Raw genomic sequence first — 17,885 nt, 5'->3', positions numbered from 1 at the left:
CCAAGTAGTAAAGAATGACGAAATGCCCACAATGTCACAGTTTCAAAAAGAAGAAGAATATATATACTTTGGTAAATGTAGATTTTGTTTTGAGGTGTGCTCTAAAACAAAGTAAGTCTGCCTCCGATGCAAGGACGAAAGAGAATGTGACCCATCCATCCAGAGGGAATGTTTTTGGTCATTTTTATGTCCTAATGTCCAAATTTTTCAAGGACTATCCGTCTTCTCATTGACCGACGAGGGGTCACAGTGTCCTTCTCGCTAGTCTGTGTACTAGTAGATGCAGTGTTTGAAAGAGTTTTCTCATTTCTAACCTTGTCAGCATGTTCTTTTACCCATTTTGGGATGTCGGTGCTTCGAAAGGGTTTGAGACGATCATGGTGAAGGACTTTAAGTTTGCCCTTCTGTTGAGATTTGATTTCAAACACCAAATCACTAAGCTTTCTGGTAACGATACATGGTCCAATCCAAAAAGCAGACTTTAATTTAGGAGAAAGTCCTTTCTGTTTTGTTGTGTCTAGATAGTAGACTAAGTCCCCTGGCTGGTAGGTGTTCACTGATAGTCTAGAATCATAGTCCCTCTTCTGTCTCTGGGTTTGTGAGGACAGATGCTCACGAGCTATATTGTATGCATCCTTCATAGTAGAAACGATATTCGAGGCAAACTCGTCATAGTCATAGATGTCGGGCTGGTCTACACCGAGGGCAATTTCAATTGGGGTTCTAACCTCACGCCCCAACATAAGAAAATTTGGCGAAAATCCAGTTGTCTCATGAACGGTGCTACGGTAGGCAGCAGTCAAGAGCGATAAATTCAAGTCCCATTCCTCTTGTTTCTTATCGACGAAAGCAGATATCATATTGACAAGTGTTTGATTGAATCTTTCAATCATTCCATTAGATGACGGATGATATGGAGTCGTTCTTGTTTTGGTTATTTCCAGCAATTTACAAACATGTTGGAAAAGTTGGGATTCAAAAGTCTTTCCTTGGTCCGAATGTATTTCCAAAGGTATGCCCCATCTAGCAATAAATTCATTAACAACGATGTTGGCGACAGTACGGGCAGTTTGATCAGGGATTCCATAGGCCTCGATCCATTTAGTAAAGGTATCTCCCACTACCAAAACATAGCGGTTGCCTTGGTTACTAACAGGAAATGGTCCCATGATATCGAGAGCGATGCGATCCATAGGAAATCCAGAGTTATATTCGCCAAGAGGGGCCTTCGGTTTGGAAGTCGGACGCTTTCGGGCACCACATTTTACACAATTTCCGATGTACAGTTTTACAGAGTCCCTCATCCCCATCCAGTAAAATTTCTGCTGAATCCTACTAAATGTTTTCTTCACCCCAAGATGCCCCGATAGAACGGACTTATGGTTTGATTCTAGGATTCGATCACGGAGTGCGAACGGGACGACGACTTGTTTGGTTGTTGTTAGTTTATTATTAGTCATATGTCGTTTGTATAAGACACCGTCAGTTAATTCAAGCTGTGCCCATGAGAGCCATAGGTTCCTTACAATTGGGCTCTTATCATGAACTAATGCTCGATTTGGTCTTTCTTGAGATTCCGAAATCCAATTATAGACGATACCGACGTCGGGATCATCTCGTTGCATTGTCATTAATGTCTCTCGGTCAAAGTCATTACGGATAATATCCTGCTGCCCAGAGTTCTCTCCAGCTAAGGCACCTGTTTCCGAGGTGCAGGGCAGGCTATCATTTGTTCTGACATTTAACGAAGAATGTTTATTTCTCGACTTCCTTCTCGATTTCGTATTCCTCACTACTGAAACTCTAAATGGGGATGGCCAATTCCCTCTCCACATACTACTAAATACATCTCTCATATATCGTAATCCTCTAAACTCTAAAACAGCAACATATATGATAAACTCTATAATCATCTTCGGAAGTCTACAAAATATCCTTGCAACGGTCTCGACTACGACCAGCATCATGACGAGGAGGTCAAGGAGTCGATTCGAACGACTGGGTATCTCTTCTGGTTTCGGTAACGGCGTTTGGGTGCTAATGTCATTAATTGGTTTCACGCATGTCTTTTGCACTTTCATGGCACTGATAGGAACGACATCATCATCCTCGTCGAAGAATTTCGACCAGGCCTTATGACGCTTGACACATGTTGTACACCCGCCACATGGTAATTGTTCGATGATAGTATCCTTGTCATAACAGTCACATGATTCAGGATCGCATGGAATTCTCGACATCGCATCAGCATTGCCATGATTCCTGCCAACGCGATGCTCGATGTCGAAGTCGAATTGGCTAAGGATCTCGATCCATCGGGCAAGTTGATCTGTGGGTTCTCTAAATGACATGATCCATCTGAGGGAAGAATGATCAGTTCGAATTAAGAATTTCTTCCCCAGTAGGTAGTGCCGAAAATGCCGAACAAAAGAGACGATTGCCAGTAATTCACGTCTTGTGGTGCAATATCGGCGTTGCGTTCTTGTTAATGTCCGGCTAGCGAAGGCGACTGGTCTCTCAACTTCCTTCTGAGTGACGTCATCCCACTGGAGTTGAGATAGGACTGCGCCTATTCCTGATGAAGATGCGTCTGCATCAAGAATGAACATGCCATGGTCGTCGGGGTAGGCCATGACGTTGTCACTCAGCAGTGCATCTTTTAATTGTTCGAATGATGATTGGCAGATGTCATCCCACACAAATTTTGACGACTTTTCTAGTAGTTTATTCATGGGGGATGCGATCGATGAGAAGCCGCGAATGAATCGGCGATAGTACGAACACAAACCAAGAAATGAACGGACATCACCTATCGACGTCGGAGTCGGCCAGTCGCGAACTTTGGCAACCTTCTCAGGATCAGGCCTAATCCCCGATGCGCTGACTATGTGTCCGAGATATGATACCTGTGTCTGGAAGAGGTGACATTTACTTGGTTTTAGCTTAAGGCCTGCTTCTCCCAAGCGTCCAAGTACCTCGTCGAGACGGGTGATGTGCTCCTCAATGGTTGAGCTCATTACAATGATGTCATCAAGATATAAGATCAATGTTCGCCACTGCAGACCTTTCATGATTAATTCCATTGCACGCTCAAAGGTGCTGGGCGCATTGCATAACCCAAATGGCATTGTGACATATTCATAGTGTCCAGTCCGTGTACTGAATGCAGTTTTGTGCCTATCTTCTTCTTTAATGTCTATTTGCCAGTAACCTGACTGTAAGTCCAATGTAGAGAAGATTTTTGCACCTCCTAAGCAATCTAGACAGTCTTCAATGCGAGGTAATGGATAGGCATCCTTTCTTGTGACGTCATTTAATTTTCGATAGTCAACACAGGGGCGCGTCGTACCATCACGCTTGCGAACATATACAAGCGGGCTCGACCACGCACTCGTTGATTCTCGAATGATGCCCATTTCAAGCTGTGTCTTGATTATTTTCTCTTCCTCGTCAATGAAAGCTCGAGGTGGCCGACGGGGACGTTGTTTGATTGGGACTGCATCCCCAGTGTCAATGTTATGCTGGACAATAGAGGTTCGCCCAACATCGGTCGAAGAAGATGCAAATGTAGATGAATGTTTATCCAATAACTTGGAAAGTTCATTCTGCGTATCCTGGTCTAGTCCTTCACATGATTTCTGGTGTAACAATTGCAAGTCATCTGACCAGCTATCTGATTGAACGTCCTCGTTCAAACCAGCTTTCACGGTACGAATACTTTGTTTCGATCTGTCCATAGCATTGGTATCACACACATCACATACATTTTCAATCAATTCGATAGAAGCTATTCGCATACCAGCTCGAAGATCAATTGGTTCATTCGATGTATTAGCAACTCTTACTGGTATGTCTATATCACTCCGAGTAACATCAATTAGCACAGATGCGACATTAAGATCATCTATGTCACATACATGGGCAGTTTTCTCAATAATAGCACTGGTTCCAGAGTCAGAGTCAAAATTATTTACCTTTCCCGGTACTATGAACTCCGAGTTGGGTGGTACAACAATATCACATTTAACATATACTGCACCTACTTGATTGCAGTCTTGAATTTCGATAGGGATCAATAAATTGTCGATATGAAGTCCGCGTCGAGCTTCTAGTATACAATTGTAATGATGCATAAAATCAAATCCAATCAAGCATTCGTCACTAATGTCTGCTATGTATGAAGTCCAAGAGAAGTCCTTACCTCCAACATTCACAATTGCTTCAATAGTCCCATGAACATTTAAAATCCCATCATCAGCTGACTGAAGTTGAACTTGACTGGGTAGGGTAACTAATTCCGGGCGGGTTTCTATGGGCATTTGTTCATAGAGCTTGGTGGACATAACAGTCACCGCTGCTCCAGAGTCGACCAAAAGTTTACACGAGGCCCCATTCACACTGCCTGAAATATACGCTGTCAGTCCGTTTCTTTTTTCAATGCGTATTATCCTGGGACCTAGATCAACATTTTGGGCCGCGACCTGGTCGATGGGGTCGGCCCTCTCTAGTTTCCCGAAATGTCAATTGGAGCTTCTACTCCCTGTTGTTGAGGAATCAGAGGTGGCGGTGGAAAATGGGCGGGTTGCTGCCATGACTGAGGAGGTGTAGGCTGGAATGATTGTTGCCACTGTGGGGGTGTTGGTTGAAAATACTGGGGAACAGGGGATCCATGTCTCGGCGGAAAACGGCAGTTGCGGGCAAGATGACCGAGCTTTTGGCAGTTATAGCAACGCAGTGGTGGTCGATCACGTGGTTGCTGTTGTGCCCTCTGCTGCCTGAGTTGGTTGTCTGGTTCCAGTCGAGGCTGCTCAAACAATTTTGTGAGTTTGTCGACTCTGTCATCAATCGACATGATCCGACCCCGCAACTCGAGAAATTTATCATTTCCATCATCTCTTGTAGAAATTGCTCTCACTGGACGATTTCCTCTTCCGGATTCCTCCCTTAGATTGTGAAATCGCTCAGCTATTTCTCTGGCTTCCTGGAGAGTCGCTGGCTCCTGCATACCGATGGCCATGGCCATCGAATTATCACCAAGCCCCCGCAAGAAGTGGCGAGTTCCTATCATTTCTTTCGTTGACGAGTCCGCTGTTGGATATCCAAATGTTGTCAGCCGCCGAATATCCGCAGCATAGTCGGCGATTGATTCCTTTTGCCCCAGCCGACGTAGCTCTAGCTGGGATACAAACGTGGAAGGCGTTTTTCTGGCAGCAAACCGATTTTCCAAAGCATTTTCCAGCTGTGACAAGTCTGATAATATGGCTGGAGAAAGTTGCTGGAAGACGAAATCAGCCGCATCTCCACGCAGGCATGCGAGCAGACGTAACCGCTGTTCAGCTGCATCCCAGCAACAAGTTGTCGCCAAGTTCTTGAATGAGGAGATGAAGCTCTCCCATGGACGGTTGATCCCATCATATGGCTCTTGTGGTGGTAATTGCACTCTAACCCCGGTGTGAAAGTCTCTAGTGGGAGAGTAGGGCTGTTTGATGTGATCATCAATTAGTTCGTCTCCACTAACACTGTCATTCTCCTCCATTAGTTTTCTAGTACTCGCTAATTCCGCCTTTAATTCACGGATCTCCCGCTCTAGATCTGACTTGCGCTTCCTTGGTGACATATTAGCTATTAAAACAGGCACGTGTTGAAGTAAGAAATCCCACTTCTGACACCAGTGTAACGACGGCTCGGTTTGTCCTACGAGTCTCGCTATAAGAGTCTAAAATAAATGTCGAGGATGGCCAGAGCTTAAATAACACAGTTGAAGCGAATAACAGTCATTACACAGGAAATTAAAGTTCAGTAGTTTATTACTTCTCAAAACTTAATGAAGGTGCAACAGAGTATGTGATGATGACAATTAAACAAACTCCAGCGATACATTGAATATGATAACTGAGATAACGTCGAACGATGCTGGAACGATCATAAGAATTTTACTTGTGATAATTCTGAAGTATACATACGACTGGAATCATGAAGGAAACTCTGAAGTAAAACTCTTAACTCCAAAACTAAAACTAAGAACTAAAAACCTAAAACTAGCTAAGAACTAAAATGGTCTGAGATGCTGCTCGCTTATATACACTTTCTGGACATAGCATGAAGGTCATCCCCAGCACACAGCGAAAACCCAGATTCAGAGAGGGGAGGGAGAGAGAGGATAAATCATTCCAAACAAGGATAGGATAAAGTCAAGTAATAGAATAAGCACATAACGACCAATACACTGACCACAAGGTTAAACTAGGAGTTTGGACATTAGGAGTAGAGGGAGAGAAGTCTGAAGGGCAGGGCAAAGTCGAAGTGAGGAGAGAGAGAGCGGAGGGAGTTACTGAACATAAATGTGTAGCCAAGGTAATAAACAAGAACGAGTTTCTGAAAGTAGTCGCAAGGTTAAAGGGAATTACACAGGTTTGAAAGTCACTGGAAAGGGAAAGAGAGGAGGGATGAAAGTTACTGGAAGGGTAAGTGAGGAGGGTTGAAAGTCACTGGAAAGAGAAAGCGAGGAACAAGAGTTGAAAGTCACTGGGAAGAGAGAGTGAGGAACGAGGGTTGAAAGTCACTAGAAAGAGAAAGTGAGGAGAGTAAAACTATCTGAAAGTAGATGCAAGGTCGTAAAGAAGGGAGATGCACTGTTCGCATTTCTGAAAGACGAAGGCAAGCCAAATAGAATACAGAGTGGACAGACCAGAAGAGTTTGACCCTGAGCAAGTTACAGTACAAGAGAGGGCTTGGCTGTGTGCTGGTTACTGGGCAAGTTGAAAGTGACATTCACAATTGATCTTAGCAAGACATTCATTACATAAATGAGTATAATACAATTTAATATAATAATCAGTACTAATTAACGCATAATAATGGAATATATACATAAACATGATAAGAGAATATCGAACATCAACCAAAATGCGTGACAATATGAATTGCAGATAGGTCATAGTTACAACTAGGGAAAAAAAATCATTTTCTGGAGTAAAGTATTTATCTATCTCATGATTTCTCATCTTAAATCCAACAGCTAAGTGAACTTCATTGGGGTCTGTATACAGCCAAATGACTGCATTGTCTAACCAGGGAGATGTGGTCTGACACAGTTCTAGGCCCTCATATTGCATACATACAGTTCAAAGCCAACTTGCAGTTACTTTATAGTTCACGGTGCTTTCGACTTGTCACTATTGTTGAATGGAGGTGGAATCAATATATTTACTAACTTCACAACTAAACATTCTTTCATAATTCCAGATTATCAATGCAAGCTCACAGAGGACAATATAGCATGCTTTCAGGGATCGTTTAAGTCATCATTAAAAACAATCGATAAGTCGCATCAGATACAGACTAAGAGATAAGGATGGCTGACAAAAGGCTGACGATCTTTTTTCCTCACACAGCAGGGAGTGGGGATAATTCGGGCCATACCTGGCTATAAGCAGCATGACATTTATCAATCATTCACAACTCCACTCCCAAGAGAATATGGATATTGATCTGAAAGCTACTCTCATACAATAAATAAACCACCATAGAGCACAGATCTAAATCGAGATAAGAATACTGACTTTTTCGACTGGCTACCATCTCATTTTTGGTTTATTTATCTGTATTTTGTGAGGCAGGAATAGCATCACCTAAGCTTGGTTTCAACATAGTGTCAACAAGATGGAAAGCTGACATAGCAAACAGTTCAAGAGAGTTCCATCTTTACAGAACCTATGGGAAGGGAGTCCCAAGCACATAAAGAATACAAGGGAAAGAAAAGACTTTTGAAGATTTTTTTTTATCATAAAAATGTACAACTAGCCATTTCCCCATTAAACCCATATTTAGAATGGTTTATTTTATCAATTCATTATTACTATACGAACTAGATTCCACATGCTTTACCTCGTACATGTTGTAATACAACTATGAAACAAACAAGTAAATCAGAGCAATGTCAGTCGCATGTCGCAAATCCAGACCAACAGCAGAAACATATTTTCTATTTATTCTAATTGAAAAAAAAAGATTCATGGAATTTTTAACACATGACATAATAGAGGAGCAGCTTGGATGTGACATCCAACTAAATCTTTAAAAATCTTTAAATTGTTTTGTTTAATATTCCAATGGATTTGTATATCCATTATCGTTACCCGTTTCTTACATTTTTCTGCTTTTATAAAAACGTACTTGATATAAGGGTGAACTTCCCCTTTAAATTTGAAATAGCTCAATCAGCAAAGGCACTTGGGGGTGAACTTCATGATGAGGCCAAGCATCTGATCATGGGGGTTTCATTTCAAAAGGAAAACATTTCTTTATCAGGGAGAAAGGGGATATCACAACTACATGTATGAGCTCTAATCTCAAAGGTACAAATCCAGCATTCCCCCACAAAAATAAACTGTTAACATAAATATTATTCCTTTCGTTTTAGAATATATATATAGATGAAATATTCAAAGAAAACAATCACTTTTAATCATTTTAATCCATTCAGAAATATTTAAATTGCGTGATAATCTTTAATAGATTATCTCCAAAACATTGTATTTAGAATGTTGTGCTTCTTTTTAAAAAAACAAAATACACTTAAACAGAATGTCAATAAAACTTAACAATAAATTTTTCAAAGCAGATCAAAAAATTGAAGGGACAATCATTATCATTATTGTTTTTTAATCAAAATTCCAAGTTGCATTAAAAAAAAAGATCAGGCAAGGTGAGTGGCCATGTGGCCTAAGGCACCCTACTACACCATGAAGTCTAGGGTTCAATTCCTGGCTGCCAATTGCCCAAGGCATTTTTATCTTACAGCTCTCTTTCATCTTGCATCAAATAAATGAAAATGTATTGATACCAACATGTTTTGTTTTGTATTTTTCTAATTGTTCAGATCTAACAATTTACCAATGAAAATTGGTTTCAATGGATCACACCCTAAAATAGCCAAAATTTCTTCTGACATTGACAGATAGATCCAATTTTCTAACTGTTAACAGTTATGCTAACAGATTAAGAACCACAAACTCTAATCCTCTCTGGCTTTTTTAATACCCCTTAAGCTGTCCTTTCAAGATTGTGAACAAATAATGTTGTCACACCTGAAAACACTCATCCCATCTTAAAGAGGATGGAAGTCCTTCGGGTGAGGAAGCCAAAACTTTTATAAGTCACTCCCAGTCACTCCTAAAGGGACTGAAACTGGCAAATTTCTCAAAATTCTGAAAACTTCACTCTTATACCCCTTTCGTACTGCGCTTTTCCTTGGTAAACTTCGCCGGCGAAGTTCGCCAGCGAAGGGGAAAGTGTCCAGTATGAAAGGTACACATAATTACCCCGGCGAACTTCTCCACCTCTATAGGTGGAGAACTTCGCCGGTGAAACTGTTTCCCGGCCAGAAACTGTTTCCCAGCGAAGTTCGACGGTGAAACAGCCAGTATGAAAGCTAACAGAGAACTTCTTCTCTTTAATGGCATCAGAGGTCTTTTTTTCTCCCCGAAATCACCTGAACTGAGCTGAGAAATGTTTACCAGCCATCATCTCCAAAAGCAAACTTAACTTAACTCTCTCTCTTTTTATTGGGGGGTGGTAAAAATTAATGTAAAACTGTAACAAATGGCTGTCTTCACTTGCTAAAAGAAAGTACTTAAATGAAAAGATATCCTTGTGCATGATCCAGACTACCTTCTGCATCAATGCTTGTTTCCTAACATAAAAACCTTTAAAGGCCTGGTAACACCGCCCTAGCGTTGTTGGAGCGGTCATGGAGCGGAGAGAAAAATCATCACCGCTCGCTACCGTTTAAGCAACAACAGAACTGATAGGCTTTGTTCCTCTCTGAGGGACCTGATGAGAAATAATGCTTAACCCACCAGAGACTGATTGATTTCAGTATAGCACATGTTTTCCATTGACTTCAGCCCACATATTGTACAGGCTCAGTGTCCAATGGGTTAACCAAAGAACATCTCCACAACAAGAACAGTGTAGGGCCTATAAACTACAAAACTCACCAAATATGATGTCATCTTTATTTGTATACAGAGTATCCATGACAACCATTGCAAAAACGTTACTAGTGCATGAAATCATTAAACATACAGAGATGTTGAAAAATAAACATGAATGTCTGATTGTCATTAGCAATCTAATAAAACTTGATCTACAATATATGAAAAAAAATGAATTATAATCTAGGTCATGTTTTATGTTCAGAGCAGCTTGACTGGGGCATGAATAGAGTTGGGCGAGACGCTCGTCAAATAAACAATCCAGGAGTTTTGATGCCATTCAGGGCAAGTTACGAAACAAAAAAGCTTCAAGTTTTATGGACACTGGGTGAGACAACCTGATTGGCCGTGAACTTGAGACACCAAGACCTTGTACACAGAACACTAAACCAGTAAAAAGATCAAACAGATGAGACAAAGGTGTAAAAGAGGTGGATGAAAAGAACAAAGAACTTGAAATTCAAAAGATCATGATAAGCATGGGTGTCAATGAATAAAAGAGGTAAGCTCTAACTTGTATAGCGATACATCAATGTGACAAAGAAACAAAACAACGGCCGACAACGGTACCATGACATTTGCTCCAGCGACAATTGCTCCACTGCAACTTTGACACACTAATTGAATGACCAACTTCAACCATGGATTTAACAATATACCCTATCCTAAACCTAACAAAACCCTAACAAAACACTAATACAACCCTAATATAACCCTATATCTTAGATGAAATAAAATCCGGAGCAACTGTTGCCGGAGCAAATGTTGTGTCATCCTTTCAACAACTCCTCATGTATATCATCATGCTTAACATATTCTGACAATTTTGTTCCTTGTGTAGACTTGTGTTTACATCTTGCTGATGATCAAATGTTTCCCTTTCCCTAAATACTTTCTTTTCATTTTGGCATTCTTTTCTTTTGGCATTCTATTCTTTTTGTGAGAGCTTTGATATAGTCTAGTAAAAGTGCAATGTGATGAAGCGGAAAATCCCAACAACACAAAAGATGGATCGATAAAGTTGTCTTAAAAGACTTCTTGTAGTAATTAGGAAAGTTTTCTGAAAAATAGTTTTTGATTCAAGACACTTCCCCCAAGCTGACAGTAGAGTTTATTCCATATTTAAACAGTAGTCCTACAATAGATGAGTTAGAGTTATGACACAAATCACAAGAATGAAATGATTGTATTTATAGTCCAGATAAATTAATATCATGTGCCAAATGATTCTGGTATGAACAATTTCTCAGCACTTGGCAGGATAAGCATGGGTTTCTCAAATCAGACTGACATTTTTCTACTTAAGGTACAATATATTTCCACGTTCAAACTAAATTTAAAGAAAATATTTTTCTTAGCACTAGTACTTGTATTCTTGAGTTTAATGTATCCTAGGTAATTTTTTTTTAAATAAAACAATTGGTCATTTTATAGTGCACGATGTTAACTTACTATCGATCTGCACTGAAGGCACAGACTCCATGATTCACTGATTAGAGTGCAGTAGTGGTGAAAACCTGTCACCCAAATTGTGAAATTATCATGTTGATGCGGTTCACCATGAAATCCATCCCCTTTCAACCAAGATCCCAAATAAAGGATGAAGCCATACCGCCAGATGCTTTCTTATTCTTGCTTCTTAGATCTTCAATTGATTCATAAATCAAGATTTGATTGAAGCATGAATTCTTCTGGATGACCAAAGGAAACACGATTCAAGGGAAACACCAGAGGGGTCTTCTTCCAAATTCTTCAAGGGGATCCAGAGACAATATCCACAGATCCACTGGACAAACAGAAGAGAAGCATTGGTTCCAAGATTCCTTGACACCTAAGAAACATCATCAAGAATCAGCCATCAACACCAACATCTTCAAGACCTGATGGCCTAGTTGGACTTTGAGGCAATTCAACGCAGTTCCAGCATGTCTGGTGAACCTTTGAAATCTGGAAGGCTGGCATTACTAGGAAGCAGACAGTATTGGAAAGCTATAAACTAGGCTCACATGTACTTCTAATATCTTTACAAACTTAAGAAATGACCGCACTGATGAACATTTGCTTCGTCTGGGTACAGAGTATGTTTTGCTCTCAAGGGGGAAACCTGGGATACAGTACTCTGAAAGGGATTCATTGGACAGAAACCTTTTGCAATCATCAGGACACCTTTTGTTCTGAAATGTATCTCTCTCACTCTCTTTTTTATTCATTTCAAGTGCTCAACTGGTTGATTTCTTCTTTGGAAAGAATCGGTCGAGCAGGTACCCATTATTTCTTCTAAGATCAAAAAGCTCCTGTCATACTAGCCTTCTGCTCAACAATTAAGCCTGGAACACTTACAAATTGATGCCCAATAAACATTAATATGCCAAGGATCTTCAAGTGTTTACTGCTTGAATACATACTCCTCCCCAAGGACACCATGTATACCGTCAATACTGGCTTAGGCCTTCAGTTCAGTTACATTTGGTGAATGCTAATCTCTGTTCTTGCAGCTCGTTTTCACACGAGAGTAAAATCCTGAATCATGAATACAATTACAATTCCATTATTTGAATAACGTATAAGCTTAGAGGAAGATAGCTTTTGCAGTTTGGCAGCCTATACAATGAAGTGTAGTATTTAAAACTGATAGGTTCTTTTGCCAGTAAACCAAAATAAAGAAATACATGCATTTACACAACAATTTCCTCTTTGATTTGAAAGATTTCATAATTTCTATCTGTCTTTTTAGCCTGTTTACTTTGGTCACGATCCCCAATCGCAAACCACATTCATCTTCTAAAACATGTTGGTATTTCATCATCACCAACACCATAACAGTTGAGGTAACAAATCCATATAATTAATTACTAATATGGCACTGTGACAACGCAATCTTTTTTTTTGGGGGGGGAGTAACCAAAACTTACTTAAGAGGGGCTTTAATCTCATCACAATCTATCTTATAAACATTAACACCTTATTTTAATGTCAATCTTACTCTCTAATTCAAACAATATATGTCAGTTTATAAGAACATTAGAATGAAAGAAATTTGTTCATTGTGAAGACATTACCACTTACAATCCCTCATATAAATTACACCAAACAAAGAAATTACTTAGAAAAATATTTCAATCCGACTAAGCTCAACAATGAACAATGGGTCGCAATTGATTTCCATGCGCTGAGCTGAAAGGTAAGGGGAGGGTGTAGTAGTGAGCGGTGATGGAGTTGGAAGAAAGGATTAAGATGGCATCGAAAAAAGAAGGGGGTTACAATTTAATCAATAAGTGGGACTTCGCCTGCCCCCATTGTCTCCAAACGTGCAGCTCCTAAAGAGCACAATGGAGTTAGAAAGGGGTGACATAACAGAAGGGGTAAACATCCAGCTTTGTTGAACCCTTCTTGACATGCTTGGTTCTATGTGTATTCAGGTGAATGTAATGACTGTGTAGACATGGTGTTCAGGGGGTTAAACATGAAGACTTAAGATGGTGATGAGTTCAAATCAAGGACACCCATTTTCAGTTGTATGGTTTTCACAATTCTCTCCTCTTCATCTGATTCACTAACTTTGTTCTATCATGTAATACTTCTTGAACCAAATTCAGCCCCAAAATCAAAATTGTCCCAAAGTGAAAAAAGAAAAATAGTCAATAAAAATAAAAATAAAACATTTCCTACCTTAACTCCTACTGATATTCAAACTCATCAGGTAACATGTAGGAATTTCCTTCTTTTTTTTTTGGGGGGGGGTATTTTTTGTACATTGGGGCTCCCTATACAAGTATCTTGGGGGTATTATTCTTACTTATGGGAATACTTTTAGCATGGACCTACTTGCTTTTAGTCAGCAATTATTTAGGCCTATAATTCCTTTTGGCATTATGAAGAATATGTAATTTGTATAAATATGTGCAAAGGTAATAAATTTTGGACTTGTCCATGTTTAGATCAAACTATCGATGTTCATTTAACACAAATAAATATGAACAGGCTATCCAAGTTTTGCAAATGAAGTAAATTCACTAACTTCCTGTATTTAGACATCTCAACGTGCCTTTTACATGATATAAAACAGGAATGTGAGAGCTGGGGTGATATACTACTCTACTCCAAAACATCCTTGTATAATCTTTAAAATCAGTGGCCTTAAATGCTCCCAACTGTCTATCCTAAATTGTGTCACAAATTGTCATTTGAAACTTTTCTCCTGAAATAGATTGGAGTAAACAACAGGTGAGTTCATTCCATGCTGTGCTATTTATAGAAGCAATAGATTGCTATAGAGAAGAAAGTCATGGATTCTTTCAAATAAGAAAATAAGGTCCGGTTTCACTTGAACTAGGGCTGGCCTGATCGCCATGGTAACTTTTGCGTGGATAGGTGGAAATAGGAGGAGGGGAATCTATTTTTTTTTTTTCCTCCCTCTCTTTAACAAGGTCAATCGACATCTTTATCAGAAGTGAGCTGTAAGATTAGATATCATTGCTGTCATAATGAGAGCTTTAAACTAAAGAACATAAACAGTGGGTACATGTTTTCATGATTAACTTGAGAATATCATATATTTTCAGGCACCAGTACACTGAATGAAAGGGAGAATATAGAAAGATGAAAACATAAACATGATTGCAAATAAACGAACATATGACAAAAGGACCAAGACTGCATAAAATAGGACCTGCATGTACAACTCGAGATGCCTATGAATAACCCATAATCCAAATAGCACTACATCATTTCTGTCAGCCAATGGGAGGGGTTCGTGACTGAAAATGTAATTATTTGGTGCCATAAATCAAACAAACTAGAATGGATATAAGAAAGTATGAACGCACGTTCATGATATTCCTCCATAGTATTCATAGAACCATCCTCATAGCGGCATAGAGATGCTGTCTACAGACTTTGAACCACAATTAGGTCTTGGGTTCAAATCACGTCCTTTGTCAAGGAGTTTATCTACATTGCCCACTCTCCACCCAGGTCACAGTAAATGGGTACCCAGTAGGAAGAAATTCCTTGAATGCTCGATCATCCGATCAGGATAACCGTGCTAAAGCTAGGGTAATGGCATGCAGCACAAACATTCTATTGATCATATTGAAGCATATTACTCTTATTATTATTCGGCTGTCCTTCAATAACACATATACAAAAATAATTGAAGTATAGGCCTAAACCTAGTATCCTCAAAAAGGCAGAACTGTCAATTCGAAGTATTCTTCCTCCAAAAAGCGTCAATGTTAACAATTCTTGGTTAAAACTATCTTCTACCATAAAAGAATATTGATATCAGCAAGAGTCCCAAGAATGGACATACACTTTTTACCTCAAGTTCAGTGTGAAAACAGAAAATCCAGGGTCCTTTGAATACCAAGACATCTAAAATGACATAGCATAAATCAAGACTTCAAAGATTTGTTTGGGTTGTAAATCTCTTACTCCTTCCATCAGTTTTCATGCTGAGCATTCCTCAGAGCTATAAGAAGGTGCTTAAAAACAAAAGGAACTGAAGAAAAGCATGTGGCCAAGACATGCTAGCTTCATGCAATTAATAGGCAAGAGGAGTGGTGATGTGAAATGATGGAAAGCAAAAGTGAACTTGAAGGAAAGATGAAAGCAAGAGGGAAAAGAAGACTAAAAATAATTTACAAAACCAACACGATACTGTTACGACTACTATATTAGCTTCAGTTCCCGATCCCCATCAAAGTGGCAAAATACTATATTATATCATTTCATAATGCAAAGTTGTAGGTTCCATAATTTTTTAGTAATATTTTAAATGTGCATCAATCAAACACAAACTTTTTAAAAAGTTTATGAGTTACATGTAACCTGATTATATAGCATACTTTAACAACCATACAGGCCAACAGTTCACTTGTTTCAAACAAAATCAAAAAAAGCCAAAAGGTTGGGTTTCTCTGATTTCTAGGGGTTCACACCAGAGGACAAGGGAGCCCTATTAGTGCTAGTTTCAGTCTTTGTTTTTGCTTCTTGGTACCCAAGTTCAATGTCAAGTATGCTGTCATGCTTTTGAGTAAATCTTGTCAAACATTTCAGTAAAGAAACTTACATTTATCATCGGAAGACCAGTCAAGATGTCTGGTAGCCTGAGGCTGCACTTACAAGTTGATTTCCTTCTTCAGTCTCTTCTGCGAAATCTTATGCATAAAGGGATAAGTTCACCCTATGTGTGTTGGTTTCAAAATTAAACGCGAACATGAAACATGGTTGAAAATGTGGTTACGAAACACAGATATAATGAGAAACAAAGGGTGCATTCAATGTCCACTATTCCCGGTCGTAAAAGTAAATGTCTTTCAAATCAAGATTCGGAGGAAAATTTAAACGTCGAAAAGGATGCGTTTGTAAAAAACGAGATCAGCTCAAATTTACTACCTTGCACATCGCGGATGCGACATTGAACACAATTGCGTTTTAAAACGTCTTAAAATTTGCTCTCGCAGTGGAAGACTTCAACAGGCGCCAGAACTGACTTTTCTTGTGATGGGTCAAACTGAGCACTAAAGCTGCGCTAACGAAAGCTGGAAATTTAAAGATGATCAACATAAAAGCAGCTTATATTTTCAACACTGAACGGTGCATCACTGATCGTGTTTGTGTTTGGTGTTTTCAATCATGATTCATGTTGCTGTTTAACTTTGAAAATCAACATTGAACACACCCATAGTGCCCCCACCCCAGTTTGATCTGCTTCCTGATCTCAACTTTCAAGATCCTTTCCTCTCTCCTTCCCTTCTCTTCTCTCACTGCCCACTCCTCCATCTCTCCGCCCTCCCCACCCCACCTGCCAGCGTAACGTTAGCTTTGGATGCATTCTACACACAGGTTTGGAAGACCACTTGAGTTTTCTTCAAAGACTGCTTCATGCATTCCAAAATTCAATTACACATTAAACTGGTTTCCACTAAACCAGTTTGAAAAACTAGTTGAGAACTGGGTTTATCTTTAATTTTCGAGCCTTCTGATCCCGGATATACCAAAGAAAATAAGTCTCTTCTTGCTTTCAACTTGATAAAACTTATTCTTCAAGTGGGAACGTGTCCAAAGAGACAGTCTCTCTAAGAACTGAAAAGCCATTGGATTAGGATTCCTATGATGGTGTCATTAACACAATGGCTACCAAGACTGATGATCCCTTTTCAAACATGATATGACAATCATTAAGCTCTTTTAATAAAAAAATGTTCAAACATGTCTGTAAGGAGAAGATGCCCTCACGAAGCATACACCTGAATGTACACCTGTATGTATAGGCACATCAATTCTTGGGCATTGTTTGGCGCGACAAAAGAGACTTTTCAATGCCAAGAGAAGAACATCCCTCAGGACTTTCTGTCATAGATGTACCCGTGAAAAGATTCCCGAACAATGATTGATAATGGCATGACTCTTCATGAAGGTCAGGATGACTTGACGCACACGCTTCCTTTGTGATGGAAGGAGGAATGACAACGGAGACATGAATGCCGGTATTAAAGATAAAATCTTTCGGCTGCCTTTTGTTGACTTCAAACAGAGATTCTTAAAAAGTTGAACTGAACTTGGAAAGGTTGGCGTTCCAAGCTGCGAGTCTTTGACTGTTACTGGCGGCCACAACCCAAGCACCCACGTCCAATACACACAAACTACCTGGGATGGTAAAGTTTTTGTAATTTTCTTCGCACGACGAGAATACCTGTGGCTCCATGAAATCACTGCAATAGTTTGTGCAGGACATTTCCCTTTGGGGATATTTAAGTTGAAATACCCAGCCTGATTTCCAGAGAGTACAATACACTCCCGTGGGAATATTTATCACCATACCCAGGTATCATATCAACCTTCCAAGTACAGAATAATAAACTTGCAAATTCTAACAAAGTTTGA

General features: G+C 39.6%; 1 protein-coding gene across 1 annotated transcript in view; it reads right to left on the bottom strand.

Moving 5' to 3' along the window:
* Positions 1-13,554, bottom strand: part of LOC121424568 (zinc finger protein GLIS3-like) — an 80,194-nt gene extending 66,640 nt beyond the window's left edge. The window contains exon 1 of the mRNA XM_041620296.1: positions 11,451-13,554. Within this exon, the coding sequence (XP_041476230.1) occupies positions 11,451-11,481 (31 nt within the window). The 5' untranslated portion in view covers positions 11,482-13,554. The remainder of the gene's footprint in view (positions 1-11,450) is intronic.
* Positions 13,555-17,885: the final 4,331 nt, after the last annotated feature.

This window comes from Lytechinus variegatus, chromosome 11 (assembly GCF_018143015.1).
Source record: "Lytechinus variegatus isolate NC3 chromosome 11, Lvar_3.0, whole genome shotgun sequence".
Lineage (NCBI taxonomy): Eukaryota > Metazoa > Echinodermata > Echinoidea > Temnopleuroida > Toxopneustidae > Lytechinus > Lytechinus variegatus.
The sequence above is the reverse complement of the archived record's forward strand: the minus strand, read 5'-3'. Positions and strand labels throughout refer to the sequence as shown.